At 37.8% G+C, this 14379-nt stretch overlaps 1 protein-coding gene across 4 annotated transcripts in view; it reads right to left on the bottom strand.

Annotated features, from left to right (window-relative positions):
* Positions 1-14379, bottom strand: part of CTSC (cathepsin C) — a 44145-nt gene that overhangs the window by 21432 nt on the left and 8334 nt on the right. Inside the window, exon 4 of one of the 4 annotated variants that reach the window (XM_009007278.5) lies at positions 13334-13693. The exons of the other annotated variants lie outside the window; for them this stretch is intronic. Within the exon in view, the coding sequence (XP_009005526.1) occupies positions 13683-13693 (11 nt within the window). The 3' untranslated portion in view covers positions 13334-13682. Of the gene's footprint in view, positions 1-13333; positions 13694-14379 lie in introns of those variants that run through there. 4 annotated transcript variants of the gene reach the window in all.

Raw genomic sequence — 14379 nt, 5'->3', positions numbered from 1 at the left:
GCACAGGTTAAGTTACTTTGGGCTACTCATATGCACATCTTGCTTTTATCTTTGGTGATATTCATGATTTTTTTTTTTTTTTTTTGGGAACAAAGTCTCACTCTGTCACCCAGGCTGGAGTGCACTGGCAAGATCTTGGTTCACTGAAACTTCCACCTCCCAGGTTCAAGTGATTTTCCTACCTCAGCCTCCTGAATAGCTGGGACTACAGGTGTACGTTACCATGCCTGGCTAATTTGGGTATTTTTGGTAAAGACGGGGTTTCACCATGTTGGCCAGGCTGGTCTCAAACTCCTGACCTCAGGTGATCTGCTTCCCTCAGCCTCCCAAAGTCCTGGGATTACAGGTGTGAGCCACTGTATCCGGCCACTTGTTCATGATATTCTGAAGCCCATATGTCTACTTCTGGTGAAGAATGACTTCACTAGCATGAGTTCAGTTCCCAACTACTCAAGTCCTTGCTAAAACCCAACTCAGGATGAAGAACAAGGAAACAAAGGCCCAGGACATTGTTGGGCAGCAATATGAAAGGGTTTGTTGTGTGAAAAGATTAATAACATAATTTTTTATACTAAACTATGTAAAACTTCTAATTTGATAGATCAAAAACAGTATAGTATGGTAACTTCATAGGATGCAGCCTACACTTCATAAAGCTGTATTACATATTTCTCTCTGGCACTGGCTCTTGATGCTATTCTCTTCTTAGTTGTATGCTGTTAAGGTAGGCCAAGTAGGGTTAGGCAGATTCTCCCTCCCACCTCTGCTGTTCGAGGACGCAGTCTGGTTATGTTTCCAGGGTTCTTAAGAGCTACTTTATAGAAATTGTCACACATACACAAACAAAATGCTTTTACACAGGAAGACATTCACTGCAGTATAACAAATGTTAAAAACAAAAACAAAAAACAAAAGCATGTCCTACAAAATGTCCAAACTTAAAAAGTATTAGGTAAATAATTTATTCAAAGGAATATTATATAAATTTTATATGATAAACCTGAGTTCCATAAAAAAGGGGTGAGCAAACTAAAATTGGAGAAGGCTGCCTATTTCTATAAATATAGTTTTGCTGGAAAACAGGATGCCCATTCATTTATACATTGTCTATGGAGGCTTTTGTCCCACAATGGCAGAGATTTCATATTTTATAATTGTATGGATTACTCACAAATCTTACAGGTTCAAGAGAACACAGAAATGATGATAGTCTTGGGGGACAAAAAAGAGACTTAAGGAGGTGGTGGAACTAGAACTAAGTGTTCTACCCAATGCCATCCACCACTTCTTCCTACAACGTGTCTTCTCATAGAGAGCCAAAGAGGTAAACAATTACTAAAATCACTGACAAGAGATACCCAGAAATGACAGAAAAGGCTTTTTTAAAACCCACAGAGCTTCCACTTATATTCTTGGAGCCTCACAATAATCTCTTTGGGATAAAATTTCTTTCTCATGAAGAAATGGTGACTCTGCAAAATTAAATGGAGAGGAAAGAATTCAAACACGGCTTCACATGTTTCAAAGGTCATTGCTTTATCCATTGTATTCTCTTAAATTAAAAAAAAAGTTGCAGAGAATTAACTGACTCATGAGTCAGATTCAAATTGTTGCCCAAGGCCTTTTAAGGGCTGCCTAAAATTTCTAGCAGTCCTCACTGGTGTTTTCCCACTATTCAGGTACCTATGTTGCCCTGGCTGCCTAGGGTTTTGGATGCAGAACAGAAAGAAAGAATAATGCCTTCAGGCCTAGACTGCCTAGAGAGGAAACCGCTCTGCCACTTACTGGCTATGTGAACCTCAGCGAGTCACTTTCCTCTCTGTACTTTCAGCTTCCTGATCTTTAAAACAGGGGGCAATGGCCAGGCACAGCGCTTCATGCCTTTTATCCCAACACTTTGGAAGGCTGAGGTTGGGGGATCACTTGAGGCCAGGTGTTTGAGGTTACACTGAGCAATGATCGAGCCACTGAACTTCAGCCTGGATGACAGTATCAGACCCATTCTCTAAATAAATAAAACAGGAATGATCTCATGGGCTGTGTTTTATGGCTACTAACTCATTTATTTTTCACAATAGTCTCCCAGGTAGTTCTTTCCACAAAAACATAACAACAGGATTTTCGTTTATTCAGTACCTAGAAAACTGTCTGGCACTAGGAAGTAATTAATTATTGAATGAGTTAATAAATGAATAATAGAAGAGGAAGAACAACAAACGTCAAGTCCCATTTCAACATTTAAGACACTGAGAATAGAATAAGTTTATAATTAACAGAGGTGTGGTGATGCCAATAAATCACAAAGCCTGTATGTCCACATCACAGTATTACTTCAGAAGTACAAACGTTGTTCTCCAAACCTGCTTCCCTATCTGTAAATTTAGGTTGACTGAGAAGTTCCAAAAATTTCCCTTCAGGCTTTCTAATTGCAAATACTTACATCTGTGGTTTTATTTATTTATTTATTTTTTTGAGACGGAGTTTCGCTGTTGTTACCCAGGCTGGAGTGCAATGGCATGATCTCGGCTCACCACAACCTCTGCCTTCTGGGTTCAAGCAATTCTCCTGCCTCAGCCTCCCGAGTAGCTGGGACTACAGGCGTGCACCACCATGCCCAGCTAATTTTTGTATTTTTAGTAGAGATGGGGTTTCACCATGTTGACCAGGATGGTCTCGATCTCTTGACTTCGTGATCGACCCGCCTCGGCCTCCCAAAGTGCTGGGATTATAGGCGTGAGCCACCGCGCCTGGCTGGTTTTCTTATTTTTATTTTTTGAGACAGAGTCCTACTCTGTCACTGAAACTGGAGTGTAGTGGTGCAATCTCAGCTCACTGCAACCTCTGCCTCCAGAGTTCAAGCAATTCTCCTGCCTCAGCCTCAGGAGTAGCTGGAATTACAGGTATGTGTCACCACACTCAGCTAATTTTTGTATTTTTAGTAGAGACAGGGTTTCACAACGTTGGCCAGGCTGGTCTCCAACTCCTGACATCAGGTGATTCATCTGCCTCGGCCTCCTAAAGTGCTGGGATTACAAGCATGAGCCACTGTGCCCAAGCTTCTTATTTAATATTCATAAGGCCAGTAAGTAATTCTTAATATAGACACACTATTTATATAGGAATAATTCTAAAAAAACTACAACTTTGTTTGTTATTATAACTTAAATCCTATACATATAATTTTATTTTATGTATTCTATAGCATATGAATCTGAAATAATATACCATTTTTAGAACCTGCAATTATTCTGTAAAAGGACAGAGATGCAATGCTACTTTGCATGACAACAACTTAGTAGAAGAGAGGCATTTACCAGTGGGGAAGCCAAGTACTCAGTACCTTAACTTAAGGGGGACCATCCACTGTAGCCCTGTGATTTTCTTGATTTGAATGTTTTTGGGGTATGTCATTTTTTCTGTGAAATACTTCTTTTGTGATTTCTGTCATTGTATCACCAATTTAGAAGTTGAAGTTTTAACCCCACCATTTAGCTTAAAATGCAGCCAAAATTTTTTTCTGAGGGTTTTCATTTATATAAACATCAATCTCTGAAGACTGCCTTGCATAGAGGAGATAATCTAAGTTTCCATTCATTTATTCCAATTTCATTCTTCTTTTTTTTTGAGATGGAATCTTGCTCTGTCACCAGGCTCGAGTGAAATGGTGTGATCTCAGCTCACTGCAACCTGTGCCTCTTGGGTTCAAACAATTCTCCTTTCTCAGACTCCAGAGTAGCTGGGACTACAGGCACCCACCACCATGCCCAGTGAATTTTTGCATTTTTAGTAGAGACAATGTTTCACCACGTTGGCTAGGATGGTCTCGATCTCCTGACCTCACGATCTCCCCACTTCGGCCTCCCAAAGTGTTGGGATTATAAGCATTGAGTCACTGCGCCCGGCATCATTTATGCCAATTTCTACTGCAATGAATAATTTCATAAAGTCTGAAGAATCATCAAGCCCTAACACTTAAGTTTAGAAAACTACTGTAATTCAATAACTATCCATTTGCTTCTTCAAAATTACCATTAAGTTACCACACATTCTCAAAATACCCCCTCTTCAATTTCCCACTCATTTTATCAACTATCCAATTACATCAACCTAGTCATAGGGAAATTTTAGAATTGCAGTTCTTTTCTGGAATTGAACTTATTTATCTTGGATCTTTTACTCAATTGCTTTTTGACACTGAGGAGAATTTAAAGAATTGCTTAAACCTGTTCTGCTGTTTTCTTGATATATTTAACCAGTATTTGAATACTTACTTTGCATAACACACTTGGCTATAAGACAGAGGCAGTTTAGTAAAGTGGATTCTGCCCTTTAAATCCAGTTCTGTCACTTATCATTTATGTAATCTTGAGCAAGTCACAACTAGTGAGCCCCAGTTACTTCATTTGAAAGTAGGAATGATATCGATAACTGATACTACTCTACTGGACTGCTGTGAAAGATATAGATGATACTGAAGTTTGAAGAGTTAAACAGTTATGAAACATTAAACAAGTGACAATACTAACACTACCCTCTGTTACCATGAAGGATGCTTCATGCACGCCTTCAGAGAATTTATGTTCTCTCCAAAACTGCCAACTGGGCAGGTGACACCGGGACCTGTCCTTTCAACCAGTAGTTTCCAATGGAACATAGGAAAGTCCTGTAACTCCCATTTATATTTCTAATATAAAAATAAAATTGGCAGGGCAATTAGTGGCTCATGCCTGTAATCCCAGAACTTTATGAGTCTGAGGCAAGAGGGTCACCTGAGGTCAGAAATTCAAGACCAGCCTGGCCAACATGGTGAAACCCCATCTCTACTACAAAAATTAGCCTGGTGTGGTGGCACATGCCTGCAATCCCAGCTACTCGGAAGGCTGAGGAAGGAGAATCATTTGAACCCGGGAGGCAGAGATTGCAGTGAGCTACAACTATGTGCCATTTGTACTCCAGCCTTGGCAATAAGAGCAAAACTCCATCTCAATAAATAAACAGAAAATTGAAAACTTCCACTATTATTTAACATGTAAAACAACATTGGTGTGCCCACTCAGATCCAATATCAGATATTCATCTGATATGTACAGTGTGCTAGTAAGTACATATAAGATGGTTAAGGCACAGCATATTCCCTTCTTCACATCTGCCTACTTAAACTGACTTGAGCATCTTATCTGAATTAATCAGGCTAATACTCATAAAATGAACAAGTAGTTGACACTATACTTGCAAAGAAACAAAGATTTGCAAATACTAATGATGCAAAGGCGTGAGCCACTGTGCCCGGCATCATTTATGCCAATGAAAACATAAGAAAATGGCAAAGTGTATAATTACCGTATCCTGAGCTCTGTCAAACATGTTAAAAGAAGTTTTTAGAAACAGATGTTTTAAAACGGTTCCATCACCGTGACATTCTTTTTAGTCCTAGTCATCAACAAAGCAAATGTTAAAATTTGTCTATTAATATTATCATCCCTAATATCAACTGGTAATTATTCTAAATTCTTCTAAAGCTGTGACATATTCATGCTTTTAACAAAAATCTGTCAAATCTACTGAAATTCTTTAAGATTTTAAAACATCAGAAAATTTTGTTACCAAATGTTGAAAATTTACAGTCATGAAAATGATCAGTAACAGAGACTCTAACATTACTTTTGGTGACAAAATCATTATAATAAGGAATACTTTACATTATTTTCAAATGATATCTTCTTGAAATATATTTTGGGTAGGTTACAATTTTATGACATTAATAAAAAGTATTTAATCACTTGATAATTCATGTTTTATAACCAATATATTAGTACAGTAATACATGTATATATAATTATGTATAGAATACATAATTTAGAATACATAATAAAAAAATTGAACATCTAAGTCTAATCCATCAAGATAAATTATCATTTCAGAAAAAAGTATTCTGCATGGACTTGATTTGATGATTAACCAAATATGGAAATATTATATTCCAGCAACATTAAAAAACAAAGAACGTTTATTCCATTTTTGCCCTTTGTTTACTGTGGAGATCTACATATCTGCAGATTACCTCCATTTGCCATCAGGTCCACAGTGTGAGTAAAAGCCATTAGATGGCAATAAAAAGGAACCAGGCAAATTTTACTGAATTGGTATTTTGCCAAATTCATCAGAAAATGTCACATATTTCCTCAGAAAGAAACCAACTCCGCTATGTCAGTTCCAAGGATTAGCTATAGTTTTCTGCCCATTACTGGATTAAACCATTTATTTAAATAGTTGAATTGTAATAAAATGCAAAACTGCTAGGAAATTGTTACAGTGGTTATAGCCAGGCAACTTCCAGCATTTTACTGTAAGAACTCAAAGTTTACATGTGAAAATGAGGGTCATAAATTTGTTTATTTCCAGTGCTAAAAAGACAATCCATTAAAACCAAAATATACATTCCAGAATTAGCTAAAAAAACAGCAATTTAGCACTCGTCAAAGTAGTCAAACACCCTGGGCTCATTCCTCACTTACTCACTTATTAACTCAAACTGTAGAGTTGGAAAAAAATCCTTGTGTTCCTCTAATCGACTTCTCAGCTCATGTTCCTCACTATACCCAACAAAGGTGGAGCATACCGTGCAGTATCTCAAAGCTTCGGTCCTCCAGGCTTTGGGGAACCACTGCAGTCATAACACTCAGGATTTCCCTTGACAGCTAATTTTGTTTTTAGCAGTTCTGAAAGTTAGAACATTACTGTTTTTAACTCTGAGCCCTATCTTCACCTGTATAGGCTCATACAAGATTAAAACATAAATAAACAAAAAAAAATACAAAAGTATAATCTCTTTTCCACTAAATCATCCAACATATATGGCCTGAGAGTTCACCATAGCCTCTAAGGGCACAAGAGTAACAACACTTCAAAAATACATCAATAAAACCATACCACAATGATATATTACACAATATTCTTTTACAAATATTTATTGAAGGCTTATTATTTGTCACATATTGTGTAATACATAGGGAATCAAATAGTAAAACAGAGTTGATCTTTGCCTTAATGAAGTTTAAAGACCAGAGAGAAATACAAACAATTATGACACAGAACGCTAAGCCTTACTATATTGTGGGAACTTCCTGACACATGTATCTGCAATTTTGTACCTACTGAATCTTCTCTGCCATAATAAAAGCACGCTGATGCAAAATTACTCAGATAAACAAAAGAACCTATTAATAATTTTTTAAATTCCACACTAAATATATATACATATATATTTAAAATTTTATTTTAAGTTCCGGGATACTTATGCAGGATGTGCAGGTTTCTCACATAGGTGACCAGTGCCATGGTGGCTTCCTGGGCCTATCAACACATCACCTAGATATTAACCCATTTATGCCAGAGTTTGCCATTTTTTGAGTGTGAAAAATTAGACCTCGGCCATGACCTTGAGCAGCAGGATATAAAGAACTTCCACATGCTTAGTGTTCCAAAAATGGAACACTAGGCATTAATGAGTTAACTCATTTATGGTTTAGCATTAGCTATTTTTAAAAATAAAAATATGCATTAGCTATTTTTCCTAATGTTCTCCCTCCGACTGGCCCCAGTGTGTGTTGTCCCCCACCTTGTGCCCATGTGTTCTCATTGTTCACCTCCCACTTACAAGTGAGGACTGAGGTGTTCGGTTTTCTGTTCTTGCGTTAGTTTGCTGAGGATAAGAGCTTCCAGCTCCATCCATGTTCCTGCAAAGGACATGATCTAGTTCCTTTTTATGGCTGCATAGTATTCCATGGTGTATATGTTCCATGTTCTCTTTTTCCAGTCTATCATTGATGAGTGTGGTGGATCAATCAGGGTGGCTGGCAACATTATAACCGTTACAGAACAATTACAAACCTTCTTGGAAAGCTGGGAGGTTTTTGCAAAAGCTTCAGGAAAGAATGGGCCGAAGGCACCTACTTCTTTTATCTTGAGGCTTGAAGCATAGGGCAGTTAACAGGGGAATACAAATAGCTTGTTGTCCTAACACCAACCTTTGCCCATCTGCGCTTGACTGCCTCCTACTTGAGAGGTTGGCAGAAGTTAATAACGGTGTTTATCCAAAGACCCTTGTCCTTCGATCTACACAAAATAAAAGCCCACAAGGCCAGCGAGTCAGGGCCAGCAGCCATTAACTCCTTTGAGTAAATGGCCCAGACACCCCAGCCCACTTTTTCACTGAAAATCTGTGTCTGAATGAATTTATTCATCTTTTGTTGAGACAGGGTCTGCCTGTTGGACCCTGATAGCGGTGCCCCATGTAAGGAGAGCTGTAACGTATCAAGGATCATGACAGAACCCCGAAAATGGAGGTGAAAAGTGACTGTGTAGTCAGTGAGTAATCAGTAAGTTATTGGTACCCGCTTGGGATTATCAAGTTTGAGGGGGATTGTTCAGGTTAGGATTGCATCATGGGACAATAGCTATCAGCTCAAAAGGTAAAAAGTATTGTAACAGCTGCTGAAAGCTAGTGGGGCCTCAGTTTCGCAGGCTCAATTAAGGGACCCAATGCAAACTGTTGTTTCCCAAAGCACATGTTTCCTTGTAGAAAGTATGCTAGAGGTAAAGCTCTGAGAACAAGCGGGGAGAACTCAAACAGCATCATGCGCAAGGGCAACGGGTCCCAGTAACACTATCACCAGGCCAAAATAACAAAGAGGAAATGGAGGTTTTGCCTGAGCCCCCTACTCCAACAGATAAGAAAAAAGAAAAGAGATACGCTACATTTAAGGGACCTTGTCTTAAGCAAGCAACATTAAAAGGGGAGCTCTTAGATTGCCCGGTAATACAAGATCAACAAGGCAATCTGGTGTGTGCTTATAAAAAAGATAACCAAAGAGGCATAGAGGCTGAAAACGTGCAGCCAAGCTGGCAGTGGGTGGAAGGAAAGGTTTGGCAGCAGGGAGGCTTGCAGTGCCTCAGGCCGATAGGAACTGTCCAGGCCAGCAGCAGCCTCTGATGGTGGGTGGAAGAATCGCACAGACTAAAGGCAGCGCCTAGAGGCATGCAACGGGGCCGCTGCCCTGGGACCCACGTTGCTGCCCTCTGGCTCCGTGGGCGGCCCAGGGCAAAATTTTTGTTTACAAACCACATCCCAGATTACAACTCTCTGCTAAGATTTAAGTAGAATTTAAGAATTTGTAAGACCTTTTCCTAATAATGGCCACTGCTGTTATTCCAATCCTATTCTGACATGACTCTCTCAAAATCCTATTTAAGTAAAACAGTAGCCTTTGAAAGGACAGAAATTACAGAGAGCCCATGAACTTTGGAAAGTGCTTCCTCAAGAAATGAACAGTCCTAGACAAATTCCTGGACACAAACACCCTCCCAAGACTGAACCAAGAAGAAGATGAATCCCTGAATAGACTAATAACAAGTTCTGAAAATGAGGCAGTAATAAATAACCTACCAATGAAAAAAAGCCCAGGACCAGATGAATTTACATCTGAATTCTACCAGAGGTACAAAGAAGAGCTGATACTCTTTCTTCTGAAACTATGCCAAATAAAGGAAAAGGAGGGACTCCTCCCTAACTCATTTTATGAGGCCAGCATCATCCTGATACCAAAACCTGGCAGAGATACAACAAAAAGAAAACTTCAATATCTCTGATGAACTTTGATCCAATAATTTCCAATAAAATAGTGATAAACCAAATCCAACAGCACATCAAAAACTTATTCATCGCAATCAATTTAGCTTTGTCTCCAGGATGCAAGGCTGGGTCAACATATGCTGATCAATAAATGTAATTCACCATATACAAATAACTAAAGAAAAAAAACACATGATTATCTCAATATTGGCAGAAAAGGCCTTCAATACAATTCAACATCCCTTCATGATGAAAACTCTCAATAGGCATTTAAGAAACATAATTCAAAATAATAAGAGCATTATATGGCAAGCCCACAAATAATATACTGAATGGGCAAAAGCTGGAAGCATTCCTTTGAAAGCTGGTAGATGATAAGGACGCCCTCTCTTACCATTCCTATTCAACAGAGTATTTGGAGTTCTGTCCAGGGTAATCAGGAAAGAGAAAGAAATAAAGGGTATTCAAATAGGAAGAGAGGAAGTCACATTGTCTTTGTTTGAAGATAACATGATCCTATATCTAAAAAACTCCATCGTCTCAGCCCAAAAGTTCTTAAGATGATAAGAAACTACAGTAAAGTCTCAGGATACAAAATCAATGTGCAGAAACCACAGGCACTCCTATACACCAACAACAGGCAAGCAAAGAACCAAATCATGAATGAACTCCCACTCACAATTGCTACAGAGAGAATAAAATACCTAGGAATACAGGTAACAATGGAAGTGAAGGATCTCTTTAAGAACTACAAACCATTACTCAAGGAAATCAGAGAGGACACAAACAAAGGAAAAACATTACATGCTTATGGATAGAAAGAGTCAATATTGTGAAAATGGCCATACTCCTCAAAGTAATTCATAGATTAAATGCTATTCCCATTAAACTGCCATTGACATTCTTCACAGAATTAGAAGAAACTATTTTAAAATTCACATGGCACCAAAAAAGTGCTCGTATAGCCAAGACAATCCTAAGCAAACAGAACAAAGCTGGAGGCATCATGATACCGGACTTCAAACTATACTGCAAGTCTACAGTAACAAAACAGCATGGTACTCGTTAAAAAAAACAGACACATAGACGAATGGAACAGAATGGAGATCTCAGAAATAAGACCACATATCTACAACCATCTGATCTTTGACAAACCTGACAAAAGCAGGTAATGGGGAAATGATTCCCTATTTAATAAATGGTGCCAGGAGAACTGGCTCGCCATATGCAGAAAATTGAAACTGAACCCTTTTCTTATACCTTACACAAAAAGTAACTCAAGATGGATCAAAGACTTAAATGTAAAACCCAAAACTGCAAAAAAAAAAAAATTCTAGAAGAGAATCGAGGAAAGTCACCACACCTGGCTAATTTTTCTATTTTTTTATTATTATTATACTTTGAGTTCTATGATACATGTGCAGAATGTACAGGTTTGTTACAAAGGTACACACTTGCCATGGTGGTTTCCTGGACCAACCAACCCATTATCTACATTAGGTATTTCTCCTAATGCTATCCCTCCCCTAGCCTCCCCACCCCAACAGGCCCTGTGTGTGATGTTCCCCTCACTATATCCATGCGTTCTCATTGTTCAACTCCCACCTAAAAGCAAGAACATGTGGTTTTTGGCTTTCTGTCTTTAGTTTGCTGAAAATGATGGTATCCAGCTTCATCCATGTCCCTGCAAAGGACATAAACTAATCCTTCTTATAGCTCCATAGTATTCCATGGTATATATGCACCACATTTTCTTTATCCAGTCTATCATTGATGGGCATTTGGATGGGTTCCAAGCCTTTGCTATTGTGAACAGTGCTACAATAAACATACGTGTGCATGTGTCTTTAAAGTAAAATAATTTATAATGCTTCGGGTATATATATCCAGTAATAAGATTGCTGAGTCAAGTGGTATTTCTGGTTCTAGATCCTTGAGGAATTGCCACATTGTCTTCCAATTAAATTTTTTCTTAAGTATCAGTTACTTTAGTTATATTTACCTCCTGAAAGTCAGCTTGAAATATGCAATTCCTTTAAAACTCTGGAGTAAGGTAACCTGATAATATTCTTCAGAGTAGGGGATCAAAAAAGATGTATATAGCACCATTCCTGATTTGTGTTTCTAGAACCCTATAAAATTAATTCTTTGTAAGCTGGTAATACTTGTGAAAAGTCTACAAAAAGAAAAGAGAAGTGTGGGGCATTTTCTGAGTACCTACAAAGTTCTATCATTAGGTGTTGAAGACATACAGAGAAAAATACAGATTTTCAATCTGTAAAGAGCTGAAAATGTGCTACCAAATCATTCCATTACAGCATAGCATGAAAGCAGAGGTACCTGTAAGATGCAATGGGAACCAAGATACTGATGTTGCTTACGCTAATGGAGAGAGCTGGGAAGGGTTTCAGAAAGAGGTGACATCAATGTCCTGAGTGATAAAGAATTTATCAGGTCCAGAGGTGAGATGGATAAAAGTCTCCAGGTGGGAGCAGTCCACTGTATTCTTAATTCATCTTTATGAAATATATCTTCTCAGAATAGCAGAACAGTATAACTCTCAGATGGTGCGAAAAGTCATCTGAATCAATAATGATAAACTACTATCTAGAGAAAAATTCTTCTATTCAAGCAGAAATGCAAGAGGAAAGTCCACCCAGACAATATTAATGAGGCATAACCCCATAATCTCAGGCTTACCAAAGCTGAAAGAAGTCAGCTCTAAACCAACAGAGCAGGATAACAAGTCCATTATTTGGCAGGAAAGAGCTAGAAGATAGCAATCAGTGTGAACAATAGTGTAATTAAGATTAGTAAATTTGATTAGGACACTTAGTTTGTTCTTATTTTGAAGTTTATGAAGCTCTTCTACCAATTTCCAAAACTACAAAGGGATGGAGAAGGTAAGTTTTTGTCTTCAACGAAAAAACCCTCGTTTAGGCAAGAAAGTCAATAGCCTAATTCTAAGAAAACATAAGCTTCAAGGCAATTCTTCTCTTAAAAGTTCAACAGAGCCCAAGTAACATTAAACTAATATTCATGAGGCTCACAGACTGGAATTTACCAGGAAATCCAAATGTGCCTCTAAATATCATTTACTTATTTCTGAAATTGCTTTTTTTATTTAGCCCCAAGGAAGTTTTTAGGCTTGAAAGACAAGCTCCAGCATTTTACACTTAGAAACTCTGTGAGCATAAGCACTTAAGAGATTACTTTCCTCTGCCTATAAAATGGAATTAGTAATATCTACCTTACAAAATTTTTGTAACTTATAGTAGTATGTCAGCTTCTTAGCACAAGGCTTGCACCTAATAAAAAAAAAAAAAAAGGTGTTTACGATACCATCTTTCTGGCCAGAAGTCCTGGAGGTCTATAACCTGCAGAAGTACACTATAGTAGTCTGACATAGCTGAGAAGGCATCTTTTTTCCCTTCTTTAAACAAGTCCTCCATAGGACCATCTTCTCTTCAATAACTTATATCTGGGAATCTCAAGAGATCCAGGGGCCTTATTTTCTCCTTACAATAGGCTCTTCGGTTCCTCAAGGTAATCAGAGAAAGGGAAGACACTCCGGCAGAGACAATTAAACTGTGAATAAAATTTACACTATGAATAAATCAAAACAGACACTTCAAATCCTGATAATTTTAGAAAAAAAAATCACTGTAATCGAAGTTTTCAAAAAAGAAAAAGAACAATGTGTTGTATTTTGTTCCTTTTATTAAAAAGCTGAACAGTGAAGCCACCCAAGATTCTGCATCTTCCAGAATATTTATTTTTTCCGTTTTCCTGTGTAGTCTCTGGTTGTTCACATTTCAAAATGATGTTTACTGTTTTCCAAGGGAATGTTCAGGAGGGCAGCTGCCTTGGAGGTAGGTCACCAGGACGCCTTTGCATTTTGCATGCAAATAAAGACTCCAGAAGGGACTGTAGCTGCTAGAGGCCTTTGCTAGTTGCTACAGGTAAGTCCACACTGTCGCAGGCTGCTCTGCCTCTTAGCCCCAAAGTCTGTTCATGGATGTGGTTTTAAAAGAGTCCCTCAATAGATGTTCTATTTAATAACTACAAGACAATAAAAACTAGAGTTATAAGCCACCAAGGATCATATTGTCTCTTAATATTTAATCATATCAATTCTGTAAGTAAAAAAAAAAAAAATACCAGAACTAATATTTGAGATGCTGGTATTTTTTTGTAAATGTTAAGACATTCACAAGAAAGATGCCATTCTGAAGCTACATGCTTAAGCGACATGTATTGCACATGCAACCAACATGCTTTAGAAGCACATGCATTTGAAGGTAACTGCCACTGAATAAAATGAATATATTTTTTAAATAAACTAAAGAAACAGGATCAATTATGGTAACTTAGATACATTAACAGGTATACCTTACAAACTTTCATTTTAGGCTCAGTGCTGCCTGAATCCACATGACTATGTATTAGACTATTTATCCCATTTACACAACAAATTACCAAGGGGTATCTTTTCTACTGGTGGAGATAGCTCCTTAACTAGGAGAAAGAGTGAAGAGTTAAGGATAAAATTTTGTAAACTGCGTTTTGAAAACAGCTTATTTTTTGAGGGGAAAAAACAGTGAACCTATTTGACAAAAGTTTCCTATTGTGTCTTCCTCCTAAGCTACCACCATACAATGTATTACAGATTTGAGAAGTTCTGAAATAAAGAAAACTATTTAATACATTCTATATTTATTCAACAACCAAAAAGAACTGAGAAGAAA

This window comes from Callithrix jacchus, chromosome 10 (genome assembly GCF_049354715.1).
Source record: "Callithrix jacchus isolate 240 chromosome 10, calJac240_pri, whole genome shotgun sequence".
Classification (NCBI taxonomy): Eukaryota; Metazoa; Chordata; class Mammalia; order Primates; family Cebidae; genus Callithrix; species Callithrix jacchus.
The sequence above is the reverse complement of the archived record's forward strand: the minus strand, read 5'-3'. Positions and strand labels throughout refer to the sequence as shown.